Source organism: Quercus suber, unplaced genomic scaffold, assembly GCF_002906115.3.
Source record: "Quercus suber isolate HL8 unplaced genomic scaffold, Cork oak 2.0 scaffold_16, whole genome shotgun sequence".
NCBI lineage: Eukaryota > Viridiplantae > Streptophyta > Magnoliopsida > Fagales > Fagaceae > Quercus > Quercus suber.
This window is the reverse complement of record NW_027069481.1, coordinates 249,844-266,986: the sequence shown is the minus strand read 5'-3', so window position 1 is coordinate 266,986 and position 17,143 is coordinate 249,844. Positions and strand designations below refer to the sequence as shown.

At 30.9% G+C, this 17,143-nt stretch overlaps 1 protein-coding gene across 1 annotated transcript; it reads left to right on the top strand.

Moving 5' to 3' along the window:
• The first annotated feature begins 10,039 nt into the window (after window positions 1-10,039).
• Window positions 10,040-14,506, top strand: LOC112015609 (IQ domain-containing protein IQM1). Its single transcript, XM_024048030.2, has 9 exons — window positions 10,040-10,353; window positions 10,873-11,414; window positions 11,586-11,700; window positions 11,792-11,857; window positions 12,321-12,409; window positions 12,521-12,608; window positions 12,985-13,215; window positions 13,307-13,408; window positions 13,711-14,506. Exons 2-9 carry the CDS (start codon window positions 10,939-10,941, stop codon window positions 14,176-14,178), a joined length of 1,635 nt encoding a protein of 544 aa, XP_023903798.2. The 5' UTR covers window positions 10,040-10,353; window positions 10,873-10,938; the 3' UTR covers window positions 14,179-14,506.
• Window positions 14,507-17,143: the final 2,637 nt, after the last annotated feature.

The window sequence follows — 17,143 nt, the reverse complement described above, 5'->3', positions numbered from 1 at the left end:
ACAATTGGATAGACTCTGAGGAGGTATGAGTCGTGAAGTAGAAATGTTTTTTTCTTAAAATCTGGTTATCCTTTTACTAAGTTTAAGAATGTCATCTATGATTGGACAATTGGGTAGACTCTGAGGAGGTATGAGCCGTGAAGTAGAAATGTCTTTCTTTTTTCTGAAGGGTGAAATGTCTTTTTCTTAAAATCTGTATTAGAAGGTGATGCATTTGTGTTATTCAAAAGTGGCAACATAAGAAGTTAATGGTCTCTAAAATCTATATTAATATCTATATCTATATAATATTTATAAGCTGAAGCATAGCATTTATTGTTACTACACTCCTATTAAGCCACATTTACATAACATTTTGATCCATTCAATATAGTTCGTTCCCATTTGGTCCACTTCAGTTCATTTGATCCATTTCGGTCCCATTCCATCCAATTCAGTTCATTACATCCACTTCAGTAAAATTCGGTCCACTTTGGTCCTGTTCAGTGCACTTCAGCCTCATTCTGTCCACTTCAGTACATTTCGGTCCATTCAGTCTACTTCGGTCCCATTCAGTTCAATTAGGCCCCATTCCGTCCACTTCAGTACAATTTTGTTCAACTAGGTCCACTTTAATCCAATTCGGTCCTAGTCGATCCACTTCAGTCCAATTTGGTTCAGTTAATCCATTTGGATTAATTGAGCCTTAAATTGATCCATTTAAATCTTTTATTAAATTATATTATATATATGTATTGTTGTTGAATGCAAAATATATTATATGTTCCATTATATAAAACTTATAAAAATAGAAAATATTTTAAAAAATACATGCACTATTTAACTTACAAATTTTACATTATATTCTTGAAAAATAATTATATTATGTTTTTCCACGTATTGTGTGAGTTTACAACTAATCTTTGGATAAAGAATTGTTACACTCTTTACATTTAAAGGTAAAATGAAGTAATAAATTTATGCTAGTTAAACTCACATGTCTTAATACTATCATAGCACAGAAAGTGGTTGACTGTGGACACCCTGGCTTATGGGTCTCAACTCTCATATGTATTAGCTGAAAGTGTCATTGCGAATGCGAGAGATGGCGAAAGGCCTTTTGAGATGAACAACTTCACGTACACGGTATGATCAGATCATTGTCACAAAAGGCTACAAAGAGTACCATTGTATTATATATGCAGGAAAGGGTCTCTTTATTTTGGCATGCAGTCATATTCAACACAGAATATTTTATGCCAAGTTGCCGACTTGCATGCCTTATGGTTATGGACCACAAATATTTATAACGTAATAATGTAAATGGGTCTACTTAGAACTGAGAGAAGTTAATACCTTCAGCTACCATTTTAACTTGTAATGCAAACTGGTTGTTGACTCCAAACGTACATTTGTTAATCAAAGATTGGTTTGAACTTTGGAGAGTACTGTGCTATATAATCACAGTAAGGCTGTCCATGCAAATGGGCTATCACAATCATTCTTTGCTGCTGTCTTGGCGGCTGGTTACTCCGTTTTAATATATTGTTAGATTCTTTTAATTTTATTTCCGAGTTTGAACTTGTCACCACTCACCAGGTTGTATTTGTATATTTAGATTTTTTTTTTTTTTTAATTTTTAATTTTTTACTTAGAGCAAGTTTGAGCTTATTTACAATATATTTGAGTAACTTAGTCATACAAATTATGACTACATTTTTTTTTAACCAACTTCATAAATTTATGCTAATGATTAATTAATTAAGATTATATTCTTTAAGTTAATTAAGAAATTCAATTTTCATGTTTTAACTTATAGAATTACGTACTGTAAGGACCAGATTTGAACTCTTAGCCCAACAGGTGTATAGACTTAATCCCAAAAAGCCCAAAACAATAAATTTGTAAAGAATGGGTTGGAAAATTGGACTTTAGTGAATTAAGTAATCGAGCCAATAGATTTTTATAACAAAGAAAGAAAGATAATAGACGTTCACTAAAGAGAAACATCCTCGGCCAAGTCCGAGAAGACTGATTCTTAGGTATTGCTTTTAAATTTTTATTACAAGTTTAGTTCTAGATTGCTACAGTATTTATTTCTTGATTTTCCAATCCCCCTTCCTTCAGGGGTCTCTTACATTATATATCTTCTTACTGGTGATCTTGGCCTTCCATTTGTTGATCATCCAAGCCACCACTTAAGTGCCCGTCCCATCAAACACCTTTCTGGTTTTTTGTGAATTATGGTAGACAATACAATACTGTTCAGGGATTTTCTCCACATAAATGCGGCCAGAAAAGTAGCTACAATGCATTAAATGCAGTGGTAACAGCTTTTCCTTAGGTACCTCCTTGCTTCCATTTTTTAGTACACTCGAGGTGTACGTCCATGTCACTGGAGCTTCCTAGAAGATCATTTTGATCAATGGGATCCATATCTGGTCCGTGTTTAGCTTGTTTTAGGAGGTATTCCTTCACGAACCACCTTCCCAGTCATATTACGTTCATGAAACTCTGAGCTCAAACCACTAACTACTGTTTAATTGTCCTTGGATAACTCATGCTTTCGGCCAAGGCCCAAGGCCCAATATATGATTTGGGCCCTTAACCCTACACATACAATCCCCAATCTTATATTGGTCAAATTCATATATAATTTTAACTAAAAATATAACTATTTATATAATCAACAACAACAAATATATTATTTTAACTAAATAAGTTGACTAATTTAATAATTAAGCCTACCTTAATTTGCATTTTATACTAAATAAATGACATCTATAAACGTTTTCCTATCATGAAGCTAATCCTAATTCCCAAGTGCTCAAATGTTTTGTTAATTAAATAATGAGATAGGTTTTAGACTTTATTTTACTTTTTCATTTTTATTTTTTTGAATATTTTGGATTTTTTATTTGTCTATATTTATTAAAATATATAATTTTTAGTAGTTATTATACTAAATGTGTGAGAAAAAAAAATTTTAATTTATTTAAAATAAAATTTATTAAAAAGTACTAGTTTTGTTTTGTTAAAAATATTTATTAAAAAATTTTTTTTAGCATTTCCCAAATAGATACTACACATATATCATATCATACATCATATTAAATATAATAAAAGTTGGGCTTAAGCGTCGTGGTTGCGCCACGTGGCTTCACTAAATTGCAGAAATTTTATTAAATTTTTAGATTTTAAGAAAAAATATATAATTTTACTTCTCCTATAATTTCTAAATGGATATTAGATTAATCAAGACTCTAATTCATTTTTATCTCTAATTCATTGTTATCATAAAGTAAGTGTATCTCTAAAAAAAAAAATCATATAGTAAGCATAAAAACTTTTGAAAAGAATCCTATAATTTATAATTCATTCTTATCTCTAATTCATTGTCATCATAAAGTAAGTGTATCTCTATTAAATAAATAAAAATCATATAGTAAGCGTAAAAAAATTTGAGAAGATTGATCCAAGAATTATTGAAGGACGAAGGAAAATGTTTGATGAGCACAACAAGCTTACAGAGGTTTTTCGCATGGCAAGAGACAAATTTCAAGATTTGGATTTTGTTCCTATTCATTTAAGATTTGGATTTGGACAAACAATTTTCTATGGTGGTCGACTCTTCCAACAATTCATGTTTGATGCATATACAACTATTGAAGAAGAAAGACTAAGATTTATACGCAAAAAACAACCACAATTAAGAGCAGATTTGTACAAGAACGTGTGTGATGCTGTTGTTAAAGGTGACACAAGTCGTAAATCACTTGGTAAAAGAAATGTTCTCCCTGCAACTTTTACAGGTGGACCAAGATATATGATACAAAACTATCGAGATGTCATGGTGATATGTAGATGGGCAGGTAATCCTAATCTATTCATCACATTCACTACAACAAGACGACAATTGATGATAATGGATATCCAATAGAAGAAGAGATTATGGAAGAGTTAGAAATGTTATTGACAGGTATGACACATAAAAGAGCTATGATTGCTCAACTTTTATATCATATATAATTTAATATAAAACAATAAACTTTAGTTAAATATATATTCATTATATTTTTGAGATCATACAAATTTATGATTGCATTTCTTAACTATTAAATTGAGGTTGCCACTTAAATATGCTTTAAATAATTTTTTTTTTAATTATTGAATTCAAGGTTTTTCATTTAAATATGCAATTGAGTTTTAATTATGCAAACTCCCTTTATATTTTTCAAGCATCTCCTTTTTTATTAGTTGCATAGTTATCTACCATATTCCATTCAATTAATTTTGGACTTATATATGATTTTTTTTAATAAAAACTTAATCTTACACAATATGCATTCATTTGGATATGCACCTCTCCCCTCTCCCCTTGTGTGTGTATTAAAATACAAAGTATTCTAGAAACAAAAACAAAAAAAGTAAAAGGTTACTTCATTTTAAAAAAAAAAAATAGAGTAAAAGATTAGTTTATTTTTATTATCTATTTAATTTTAATTAATATAAAATTATTATTTTTTATTTTCAATAATTTACACATGACTCTTGATTAAGCCGTGCATCACATGGGCATAATACCAGTTATATAATAAAAGTTGGATTTATACGCCATGGTTATGCAAATGGCTTTACAAAAATGCAGAAATTTTTTTAGATTTTTAAGAAAATAAATATATATTTTTTTTTTATTCTTATCTTCTTCTCCTATAATTTTTAAGTTGATAAAAATCTTAATTTGATTACAATCCAAATTCTTCATCTTATCCTTTTATTATTAATTTATTTTTTACTATTTTTTTTACTTAAATTATATTACTACACAGTCAAGAAAAACAGCAACGTTATTTCACTTATTTATTCATATTTTTCAGAATAAAAAAAATAAATATAATAGTTTTTTTTTCTATCTTCTTCTCCTATAATTTATTAAGTTTAACATTTTTTTCCCTTAATTGTTAATATCAACGTCTCTTTCTTTTTTATCTTTCCTCTTCCATTTATGAATTATCTAGAAATCAAATTTTGCAGTAATTTAGGTTCTTATCCTCAGTAATCAGTTTCACATTTTTTTCGTGTATAAATTATGAAAAAAAAAATTCATATTTATCTTGAAGTATATCTACAACTTGAGATTAGATCATAGGGAATAAAATCAATTGGGAAAAAAAAATTAAATTATAAATATTTTTGCTTCGCCTCCCTCAAACTCCTTATTTGGACCATGCTCTCTTCGTCATAGGTTATATTTTTTGTATTCTTAGGTTTTTTTGTGTATATGTTTAGTTGGATGGTTTTGTTCTATAATGGGTTTAGTTGGATGGTTTTGTTCTATAATGGGTTTTTTTTTTTTTTTTTTTTTGATAAACAAACTTCCAGTTGACATTCAATTAACTCGGACAACAATCCGAATCAGTTACATCTTTGATCAATTGACATTCAATGATGGGTGGAGTATCCTCCACCCAAACAACACTGTCATCTACAAATCTGGCATTTCTAGCCATCAAATGGGCAGCAAAATTGCCTGTCCTACACACATGATTTACCTTCCATTCATGGACCCTGAACTTCCACCTTTGGAAGCCTTCAATGATCATATGAATCGAGCTTGGAGGGGGCAGCAACCAGTCAGAGCATCAGTCACCACTTTCACGTCTCCCTCCAGTACAATATCCTTCAGCCCAAGGTCTCCAGCCAGCAAAATTCCTTCCTCAAAAGCCTTTGCTTCTACTTCCAGCGCTCCCAGAGGTAGATTCATCCTCTTACTCATCGCTCCCATAATCTGACCTCTAAAGTTTCTAATCACGATCCCTATTCCACAACTGCCTGACTCTTTAAACACTGCTCCATCGACGTTTACCTTATACCAACCTTCGCTTGGGGAAGTCCAGCCTACCTTTCTTGGAGGGACGCTTTGTCTTGGGGTATCAACCTGCTCCTTAAATTCCTCAACAAGAGCATTTGCTTCAGAGACTATCGCCTTTGCTTGTTTGGTCTTACCTTCAAATTTTGCTGCATTTCTGTTCTTCCAAATACACCACGCCGTGCATGCAAAACGCTCCAGCTCTGTTTCCTTTTCCTCATCCCAAAATCTCCATATCACGTCATAAAAGTCGCGGTGAGGATGACTCATCCTTGGCAAAAATAGCTTTGCTTCCTTCAATACAGCCTCTGCCATCCAGCAATCCCACAATGCATGTCCCGAAGATTCAATCAGCCCACACTGCCCACACTCCTCAACCAATGACACCTNCTGAGTGCAAAGTCCACACAAATGCTATTATGTGATTATATCTATTTCATTGAAGATTATATCTATTCTATTGAAACTTCAAGTGACTCCAGGTTTGGATGCTACTTTTTCTTTTTCTTTTTACATATGGATCTCATATTTATGCCACAGATTTTGATTTTCTTTTTTTTTTTTTTTCATTTGTTTAGTTGATCATTTGTTTTATTGATATTTGTAAATATTTAATTTTGTAAATTATTTATAAAAGGGATGCACAAAACAAACAGGCATAAAGGCTTTTCCCCATTGTTATGGAGTCAAAAATGTTGCCAATATGGCGATACCCATTCGGCATGGCAATGATTTCTTAGAATTATATATGTTAGTAGGATTGTAGAGAATGGAAGATAGAATTTAAGGAGAAAAAACTTCTATATGAACATTATAATTTATATAGATAACTTCTATATGAACATTAAAATTTTGTTAGATTGGCAAAAAAAATACACTTTAATTATTAGGAATCTAAATGATGTACTGGTATTAATAATGTGATATTTTACAGTAATTGTTGTGAAATGCAGATGATTTTTTTTCCTACTAAAGCATGTGAAGATCTCATATTTAGTCATCTCAAGCAACTTCACTTCACACATAAGGTTATCACTTTTTCCTTCTTTGCTTACATGATGAGTCAGAAAATAGTGCTCATATGCTCTGATGATGTGTTCTATCTCCTCGAAATGCTTAATTCTCTTTTCAATTTTTTCACTTCAAAATAAAGTATTTTGGTCATAGGTGTCATTGATATAGTTAATTTTAAGAAATTATTCAATACTCTTGACATACAATTATAATCTAGGTCATACTACTATATGCATAAAATAGTTTACACTCTCATTAATTATTAAAATAATTATCATAATCAAAACTTTTTACCAAGAATTTACTATAAATAAATATATATTTCCTAAATATATAAAAATTTAAAATTGTACTTCACTAAAATTAGATTAGCAAGAGTTTCAAATAAATTTATTTTGATATATATATTATTTTATGTTTTAATATGTAGAATTTATATATTATAGACCATGTTTATACAGAGTGACTTAATATATGTTTATATGTATTATATGTCGTAATATTAATGGGTTTTATCTATCTTATAATTAATTAATATATTATTATTTTTTATTTTCATATAATCTTTCTTAGTTAAGCTGCATCACATGGGCATAATACAGTTATATAATAAAAGTTGAGTTAGAACCATGGTTATGCAAATGGCTTTACAAATGCAGAAATTTTTTTAGATTTTTAAGAAAATAAATATATATTTATTATCTTCTTCTCCTATAATTTTAAGTTGATAAAAATCTTAATTGATTACAATCCAAATTCTTCATCTATCCTTTTATTATTAATTTATTTTTTATGTGCAGTGTATTATAATCCAAATTCTTCATATAATACATCTAATCCCTTTTTTTTTTTTATGTGTGTATTATAAAAAAAAAAATAAATAAAAAAGTAGCAACTTTCATTTTTTTTAATTACTACATTGCACGTAAAATGAAAAAATTTATATATTTATAAAAAAAACCACTTTTATTGGGAGGATATACACGGGGAGAAATTGATAATAAATTCATTATCTACTTTTTTTTTTCAAATATATTTTGTTTTAATTAATTTTTTCGATAAATATCAAATTTTTGGATTCAAAAAAAAAAAAAAAACATGGTTTTTACTGTATAACAAAAAAAAATTATAATTAACGTTAACCACTTGAATTTTATGGTATTTGATTTTAAATAAATTCCTTCTTTTTTTGCTTATATCAATTTCATCACAACTTTTATTAGGAGGATATACACAAGGGGAGGAATTGATAATAAATTTTTTATCTATTTTTTTTTTCAAATATATTTTTTTAATTTAATTTTTTTGGATAAATATCAAATTTTTGGATAACAAAAAAAAAGCTAATAACGTTAATTAAGAACATGATTTTTATGGTATAACAGAAAATAACAGTTCGTAATTAACATTAACAACTTGATTTTTATGGTATTGGATTTTAATTTTAATTTCTTCTTTTTTTGCTTATATCAACTTCATCACGACTTAAAAATATTGTTTTAAATAGAAACAACTTATTTTCAACTTCTGTATTTTGGTTGAAGTTTATCGTGATTGAAATTTTGTTTGTTGGATAAATATAATAATGATTATGGATAATAGTTTTATTATACCATGACTTTCATCTTTAGATTTTCAAGTCACTATAAATAATAAGGCCAAATTCATGATTTTTTTTATTAATATTTTGAACATCCAAGTATCTATCATTTTTAGGGTAATTTGTTTAATTTTTTTTTTTTTTTCAGGGAGTTTCCTTGAGATTTCAAAGCACTCAATCAAACAATACTCTTGTTATTGAGTTTTTCTCAAAATAATTTCTTGAAATTTATATCTACAAATTTTGTTTTGATAGGTTGAAATTCGGTGCCTCCTACCTCACTTTCAAAGACAAAAATTCAATTATTATGTAAGTTTATCTACTTTTATTTTTTAATGTTTAGTAATTTGGGTTGTTCATAATTCTTAACTATTACATTGAGATTACTACTTAAATATGCTTTCAATTATTATTTTTAATTATTGAATTTAAGGTTTTTCATTTAAATATGCACTTGAGCTTGAATTATGCAAACTCCCTTTATATTCTTTTAGGCATCTCCTTTTATATTAGTTGCATAGTTCTCTACCATATTCCATTTCATTAATTAATTTTGAACTTATATATAATTTTATTTATTTAAAAACTTTTATTAAAAAAAAAAACAAACAAACACACACACATAGGAAAGAGGGGAAACGTTTTCTTATAAAAACTTAATCTTACACAATATGCATTCATTATATAACTTAAAGTAAAAGGTTACTGTAGGGTCAGTTTTTGTCGCCTAAGCCCAAAAGAGATGGGTTAAAGGCCCAACGACGAACCCAGAACAATAAATTTGTAGAGAGTGGATTGAAAGAATTGGGCTGGATATGAAGCACAAAACAGTTGGCTCGGTTACGTGCAGTAATGATAACGTGAACTGAAGCTTAGATAACTCCCTGAATGAATGTCCGAAGAGGCTTTTTATTGAATGAACTGTGATTACAACGTTCAGAGTTACAGTAAAGCTTTTGTCCGAGAAAGATTGAAGAAACACCAATTAACTGAGCATGTTTTTAATACAGTAACAAAGAAAAATATAATTGTGGGGGGTGGGGTAACATTAAATTCAGTGGTTGGGCTGGTCATGGTGGGTCTGAAATATTTTATCAACCACAAGTCTAATAATTCTTTGGATTAGCTCTCTTTTTCTCTTATAATATANTGAGGAGGCCACCATTTGTCCGAGGATGTCTTTTTCCTCGGCTATGATGAGCTTTGATCAAACGAATGTGTGAAAAGTCCGACTAACCTCCCCAACGATCCCAACGGTGATGATGGACTCTGGGTGGATCCGGAAATGATCAGAACTAGAAAAAATCTGAAGGAAAGGCTGGTACCACCGCATTTAATGCGCTGCAACATCTTTTCTGGCCGTATTTATGTGGAGAAGACCCCTGAACAATGTAAACTCAGCTACCGCCACTCACACAGAACTAAAGTAGACACACGACATGACATGCACTCGAGTGGATGCGTGGATGAAAAACAAGTGGACAATGGAGATTATAGGAAGGGACGCTATATAAAAGAAGAAAAGTCCCTGATAATGGGGGGAGAAGAAAAAAAAAAGAGAAAGAGATTAACTTCCATGAAGGTCCAGTCTCACCCGCCATATTCACTCTTTTTCCACAAACTGACTTACTTTCTCACACGCCAATTTTGAATTTTCAACTGCTACTGGTATATATATATATATAAGTGAGGAACTAGTCTTACATGTGTGTTTGGTTGTCTTTAGACACTTTAGATTTCCAATATTCAGTTCAGTCTCTCTACAAACAATCTTTGGGTTAGAGAGAGAGAGAGAGAGATAAGGAAGCTACTGAAGGCCCGGTTTTGGATTTGCATTTTGCAGGCAAGGGAGCTTGATTTTGGACTTCTTCAGTTGTTCGGTACCATTATAGTATGTTCTAATTTGGCATTTTTTATTTAATTGCTTTCGTTTCTCATTACTTGTTGTGCTTATGAGTGTTGACCCATTATTTTTCATGGATTCCAGACTTCATTTAGGATTTGTCACTAGTTTGAGTGTTTCCATGATATGGCTTGTTGCTGTCTTGGCAATATGTTCTGCATAATTCTTGTATGAAATGAACTGGACAGTTTTGCTTTGCCAATATGCTTTTTTGTTTTTTTTAATACCAATGTGAGCTTACTTATTTTCTGAAGGGAAAGCAGTTTTTTTCTAATATCTTAAAATACAAAATTCAAATTTTAGTTTTTGCTACTGAATTCTGAATTTGAGAGAGAGGGGGAGGTGGTTTTTACAAAGTTGAAGACTTGGTATTTTCATATGAAACAAATTTTCTTTCTTTCTTTTTTTTCAATGAATAAATAGAGAAAAAAGTAATTATTATGTTATCACCTTTAGATTTTATTTGTAAAATCTTACTAAGATTAATGCTTTATTCTTATTGAACAGGTTTGATCAGTCTTGAGTCTTGACTCAAAGATTGAAGTTTGTTACTATTCTACTGTTTGGTGATCAATGGGTCTTTCTCTTTCCTTACTCTTTTCTACATGGAATGAAATCCTTTGCCACAAGTTTTTTGGTTTAACTGACCCCATTGAGACAGTCATTGTGAGAACATTTAGCTACAAGAAAGAAGAAGAATATTCAGAAACCATTAACAAGTCTAATGGGTCAGAGAAAATGATTATAGAAAGTTTAATGAGCTTCAAAAGGCAAGATTCAAAGGAAGCAGATTTGGAAGTATCAGATTCATCTAAAAATACTGTTCCTGAAAGAGATAGTTCTAATTCAAAGTCTTCATTGGCTAAGAATCATGAAATTATGCAGATAAAGAAGCCCAGTACACTTTTGCTTCCTAAACCAGTGATATTGTTTTCTCCAAGGCCAGTTAGTGAGCTTGATGCTGCTGCAACTAGGCTTCAGAAAGTTTACAAGAGTTATAGGACTAGAAGGAATCTTGCAGATTGTGCAGTTGTGGTTGAGGAACTCTGGTTTGTTTCTATATCATTTCTTGTTGTCTTTTCATTTTTTAGGTTATTTCAACCTTTGTTTATGAATAGTTTTTGAGGATTCATAGCCAACCCCAAAATTTTGGGACTAAGACTTGTAGTTGTTGTTAAAGTTGTCAACCTTTGTTTCTGAAATTAATTCAATTGTTGTAGGTGGAAGGCCTTAGACTTTGCAGCTCTTAAACGAAGCTCTGTGTCATTCTTTAACATTGAGAAACCAGAAACTGCTCTGCAACGCTGGGCTCGAGCTAGGACAAGGGTTGCCAAGGTACTTAATTGATATTTTGTGAATTGAGGAGGAAAAGAGTTTGTTTTTGGAGGAACATTGTACTAACAGCATTAACTCTATGTATTTGTAGGTTGGGAAGGGTTTATCTAAAGATGAGAATGCTCAGAAATTAGCCCTACAACACTGGCTTGAAGCTGTAAGTTCATATGCTTATACCAGACATGCTTCTTTCTAAATCTGATGCAGTTTTGTTCTTTCTGCTTTTTTTACATTTCCATCTTAAAATGGTGAAAGTAATATTTTCCTCAAAACAATCTCATTTTGGTCAAGTGATGGTTTTAAAAACGACTGCTGTATTAGATATTAGGAATTTAGGGGACATGTATTCCTAGTCACTTCTCATAATAAGACTTAAAAAAGAGAGTCAAACTTGGCCAATGTATGCTTCCTATATAGGAATTGGTGACTCTTTTTTTTGGATGAAATTTCAAATTGAGCTCAAGTTTTGGGCTTTTGAATAGTGGTCTAGCTAAGTACATATCTTCTATGGATTTATATTTTTGGATATTAATAGGTTCCATGTTGTTAGTCCCCAATTAATATGTAAGGAAGTAGAATCACTGGACTAATGGGCTTTGTTAATCTTTATTTTTTTGCAGATTGATCCACGCCATCGTTATGGACACAATTTACACTTCTACTATGATGTCTGGTCTGATAGCAAGAGCACCCAACCTTTCTTCTACTGGTACTCATGAAAATTAACTTTTTCTTTCTTGGTATAATTGCTTTCAATTCAGCCTTATCCTTCTTTATCACTCATTTCTAACTTTATTTTTCTCCTCCTTTGAAACTGAAGGTTGGATGTTGGTGATGGTAAAGACCTCAATCTTGAAAGGTGCCTGAGGACTGTTCTACAACGTCAATGCATCGCATATCTTGGACCAGTAAGTCTTACTAATCATACCATCTGTTACCGCATTCCAATAATCCACCCCCTCTCCATTTTAAATGTATTCATTTCATGGTTCAGATTAAATATTACAAATTCAAGTGTATCCACTGCCACACCATTTAAAATTTTAACATGGCTCTTTATACATTAGATCCAAAAAATAAAATCTTAACTGTGGGATGGACCCCCTCCAATCTCATTTCTTCATCAAGTTTGTTGTGTTGAATTTACGTGCACACACTCCCATAAGCATCTTTGCAACCTAGATAAGTGCCTAGATAGATAACTAAGTAGGCATCTTATGAATGTGGATAAGTGCATATATTTCATGGTTATAACTTTACATTCTCTGTTGTTTGGTATTACAGACAGAGAGGGAAGCATATGAAGTAATTGTAGAGAGTGGAAAGCTTGTATACAGGCAAACAGGGATGCTTATTAACACAGTTGAGGGTTCTAAGTGGATTTTTGTGCTCAGCACATCAAGGGCTTTGTATGTGGGTCAGAAGAAGAAAGGTGTTTTTCAGCACTCAAGTTTTCTATCAGGAGGTGCTACATCAGCAGCAGGGAGATTAGTTGCCCATGATGGGGTTCTTGAGGTACTACCTATAACATAGCATAAAACACAGTTATTGATTTTTCATCATGTTGCAGTTCAATTTCTAAGCCAAGTGTGCTTGTCTTCTTTAGGCTATATGGCCATACAGTGGTCACTATCTCCCAACTGAAGATAACTTCAGAGAATTCATTAGTTTCCTCGAGGAGCACCAAGTAGACCTCACCAATGTTAAGGTAATTACCATCAAATCTTTGGCCATAAAGATCTCTTTATACCTTGTTGGCATTTATCTTTTAACTTTTATAAATGTGGTATATGTATGTGCATAGTCTTTATGCATGTATATCTAGCCAATTACAAGCAAATTTTTTCATGACTTTTTTCATGAGTGCTGATTTGGCATGCTATGATTGATGCAATAAAAGTAGTATCAATGGTTGGTCCATGTGAAAGTGGTTGTGCACTTAGCATTAATTGAATGAAATTGGTTCCTTTCAGTAGAAATAACTAATGAAAGTAACCATTTCTTCTGCAGAGGTGTGCAATAGATGATGATAGCACCTCCTTTAAGATTATTGGAGAGGAATCTAAACCAGAAAAGGTCAAGGTTCCTTCAACAACTACAATATCCACCAATATGAATACTTCTGAAGTGAATGAGCCTATAAACAATATATCCATCACAGCTGATCATCAAGGAAGTATCGATTCCAATGTAACGAATGCAGAAGCACCATTATTTGATATGGGTAAGCCTATGGCTTGCAAGTGGACTAGCCCACATGGTCCTCGTATTGGATGTGTAAGACACTACCCAATTGAGCTGCAATCGCAAGCACTTGAGAAAGTCAACCTATCACCCAAGTTAACACCTGGCAACTCCAGAAGCCGTCTTCCAATCCCTTCTCCACGGCCTAGCCCAAAGATCCGGGTCTCACCTAGGCTGTCAAACATGGGTTTCCCTAGCCCAAGGCCAAGGGTACTCGTTAACACTGCTAATTAATCTCAGGCGTTCACCAAATTGGTGAATGGCCTTGGCCTTGGATAGGAAAAGATACTTGGGTCTAAAGGATCAAGATCTTTTGCAGGTTAGGCACAACTTGTGCTTTCAATAAGATTTCTTTGTGTAAGAAGCTTTCAGCAAAGAAGCTGAACTGCCAACCAAAATTTATTATTCTTTTACTTAACATAGCCAAGTTAATTCCTTTATTTTTTAGTAACTTAATATGTTTCTATCATTTTCTCCTATGAGGACCATTGATCAGTTCACTTCTGTAAGTTGTACATAAAATGTTCTCATGTATTAATGAGTAATGACCTTTTTTGGTGAATGGTGCAAAGGCATTTTCTTCTCCTTTTATACTAGGCTAAAGCTTTTGTGCGTATGTTTACTGGGTCATTCATGATTCAACTCCATCTAAAGAATTTAAGCTAAGGGGCATAATCACAGAAGAAAAGGAAATAGGAACACGGAGTCGTGGTGAGGCAGTGCTGGATAACGTGTGCTTTCATCTCATTGAAGTTTGAACTTTGGACTACACGTTTTCAGTATTGACTATTGACTATTGAGTATTGACTCATGGAACGTTAACAGTACGTTTCCTTTTCCCTTTTTTTTTTAATTGGACCGAATGGCCCAAATAAGCTTGAAGTGGATTAAAGTGGGCCAAATTGGATTGAAGTAGGCTTAATTGGACTGAATAAAAATTGTTAATTTTTAGGGAGAACAAATTATCTTAAAAAAATAATAGAGAAAATATTATACAATACAACTGCGACTAGTGTTTCTCATAAAAGGTTGTATCAAAATTTTTCTAAAATAGTTTATTTAACAAATGCCCTAAGAGTAATCATTCACAAATATATATATATATATATAAGTCATATTTAAAATTTTTATACATAAATCGAGAAGTGTATTTGGGAACCGATGAAGTAATCTATATATTACTAAAAGCTGAAGCGTAGTGTTTAATGTTGCTGCTCTCATGTTGCGCCACATCAGCTGCCATGTCATTTTTAAAATATATATAATTTGTTCTACAATTTTAAAATGATTTTTACAATTTTCAGCCTTATAAATACAATCCACTATTTATTTATTTACTTCTATTATCACTCTATAATAAATCTAGCCCACTACTTATTTATTTACTTCCACTATCACCATATAATAAATCTGTATAATTAATCTAGCCTACCTCTTATTTATTTAGTTCCATTATCAAGTCTAACCCAAAACATATTCAATTCAGTTTTAGGATTTTGTGTGAGTTTTTTCAGCTTAAAGGAAAAAATAAAATAAAAAACGTTGAAGCCTTTCAAGCTTTAGGTTTTTTTTTTTTTTTTTTTTTTTTTTTCAATTTTCCTATAATTGTTTTTAACATTTTTTTTAATATTTACATTCTCCAACTTTCTCTCTTCCTTACCATTTCATCTTCTAACTACTTATTCAATCTTTCTCCTCACATTTCTCCAACCTTTCTCTCTTCCTTACCATTTCATCTTCTCACTACTTATTCAATCTTTCTTCCCCTTACCTTTTCATCTCCCCACTACTCTCTACATTAATATCATTCTTCCTTTTTCCCTTCATCTTCCTTTATTTTTGCCTCTTCTTATTCACACCCTCTTACTATAAATTTGTCACTATCTCTTCTATTCTATGCATAGTTTTTCCTCACAAAAAAAAAGGTACTCTCTCTCTCTCTCTCTAAATTTTTTGGTGGATTTTATTTTTATTTTTATTGCATCTCTACTTTAGGTTGATAATTTTTTATATTCTTTAAAACTCTATTTTGGGTTAATGCAATTTAGTTTTGTTTTTTAAATTGTTGTTGTTGTTTATTTTATTTTTATTCTCTTTGATTGTTAAATGTTATCCTATTGCGATCTAAAGAATTAAATATAGCGTATAAAAATATAATATTATTCTATTACATAGCATGATTTGAATAATTTGGTATTTATTTTATTACATAGCATGATTTTTTATAGTGCTCAATTAGGATGTTAAACTATGAGACTTTACTAATTTTTGTTTATTTTCTAATCCTTTGTGGTGGACAAAGTACTTTTAATAGTTGTATTAGAAGTACTCTATAATGCCATTCATTTAAAGAAAAGAAAGGTTAGCCAAACGAAAATAATTGGATATGTGACAAATTGCAAAAGTTAAAATTTGTATATATACAATAATTGTTTATTTGATAATATGTTTTGGGTGCCGAAATTATAATTTCTACAAAGAAAATAACCTTAATAGATTATCAAAAACAAATCTTATCCTAATATTGGTTCAATTAATCATTGTTAAGTTTTATTAATTTTTTTTAGTTTACATTTTTTTGGTGTTTTAGATTGTTCCTATGTTACATATATGATTGTTCCTATAATAAATAAAAATATAATTACGAAATGCATTACTCATTATTAGATTAGTTTAAATTGTAAAAAATAATAATAATAATAAAACTACCATAAAAATAATTATCACGCGAACGCGCGGGTCCGCGACTAGTTAAGGTTAAAGAGTAAAGACAAACGAGAAAAAAAAAAGGGAAAAGGAAACGTACNGGTGACTGAAAAGGACCGAGTGGACAGAATGGATCGAATAAAACCAAAGTGGACAAAATGTACAAATATGACCAAATTGGACCGAATGGCCCAAATAAGCTTGAAGTGGATTAAAGTGGGCCAAATTGGATTGAAGTAGGCTTAATTGGACTGAATAAAAATTGTTAATTTTTAGGGAGAACAAATTATCTTAAAAAAATAATAGAGAAAAATATTATACAATACAACTGCGACTAGTGTTTCTCATAAAAGGTTGTATCAAAATTTTTAAAATAGTTTATTTAACAAATGCCCTAAGAGTAATCATTCACAAAATATATATATTATATATATAAGTCATATTTAAAATTTTTATACATAAATCGAGAAGTGTATTTGGGAACCGATGAAGT

Coding starts and splice junctions, on each gene's coding strand:
- LOC112015609 (XM_024048030.2), top strand. CDS start 10,939: ATGGGTCTTTCTCTTTCCTTACTCTTTTCTACATGGAATGAAATCCTT. Junction 11,415..11,585: donor GTTGTGGTTGAGGAACTCTG/GTTTGTTTCTAT, acceptor CAATTGTTGTAG/GTGGAAGGCCTTAGACTTTG. Junction 12,609..12,984: donor GCATCGCATATCTTGGACCA/GTAAGTCTTACT, acceptor TTGGTATTACAG/ACAGAGAGGGAAGCATATGA.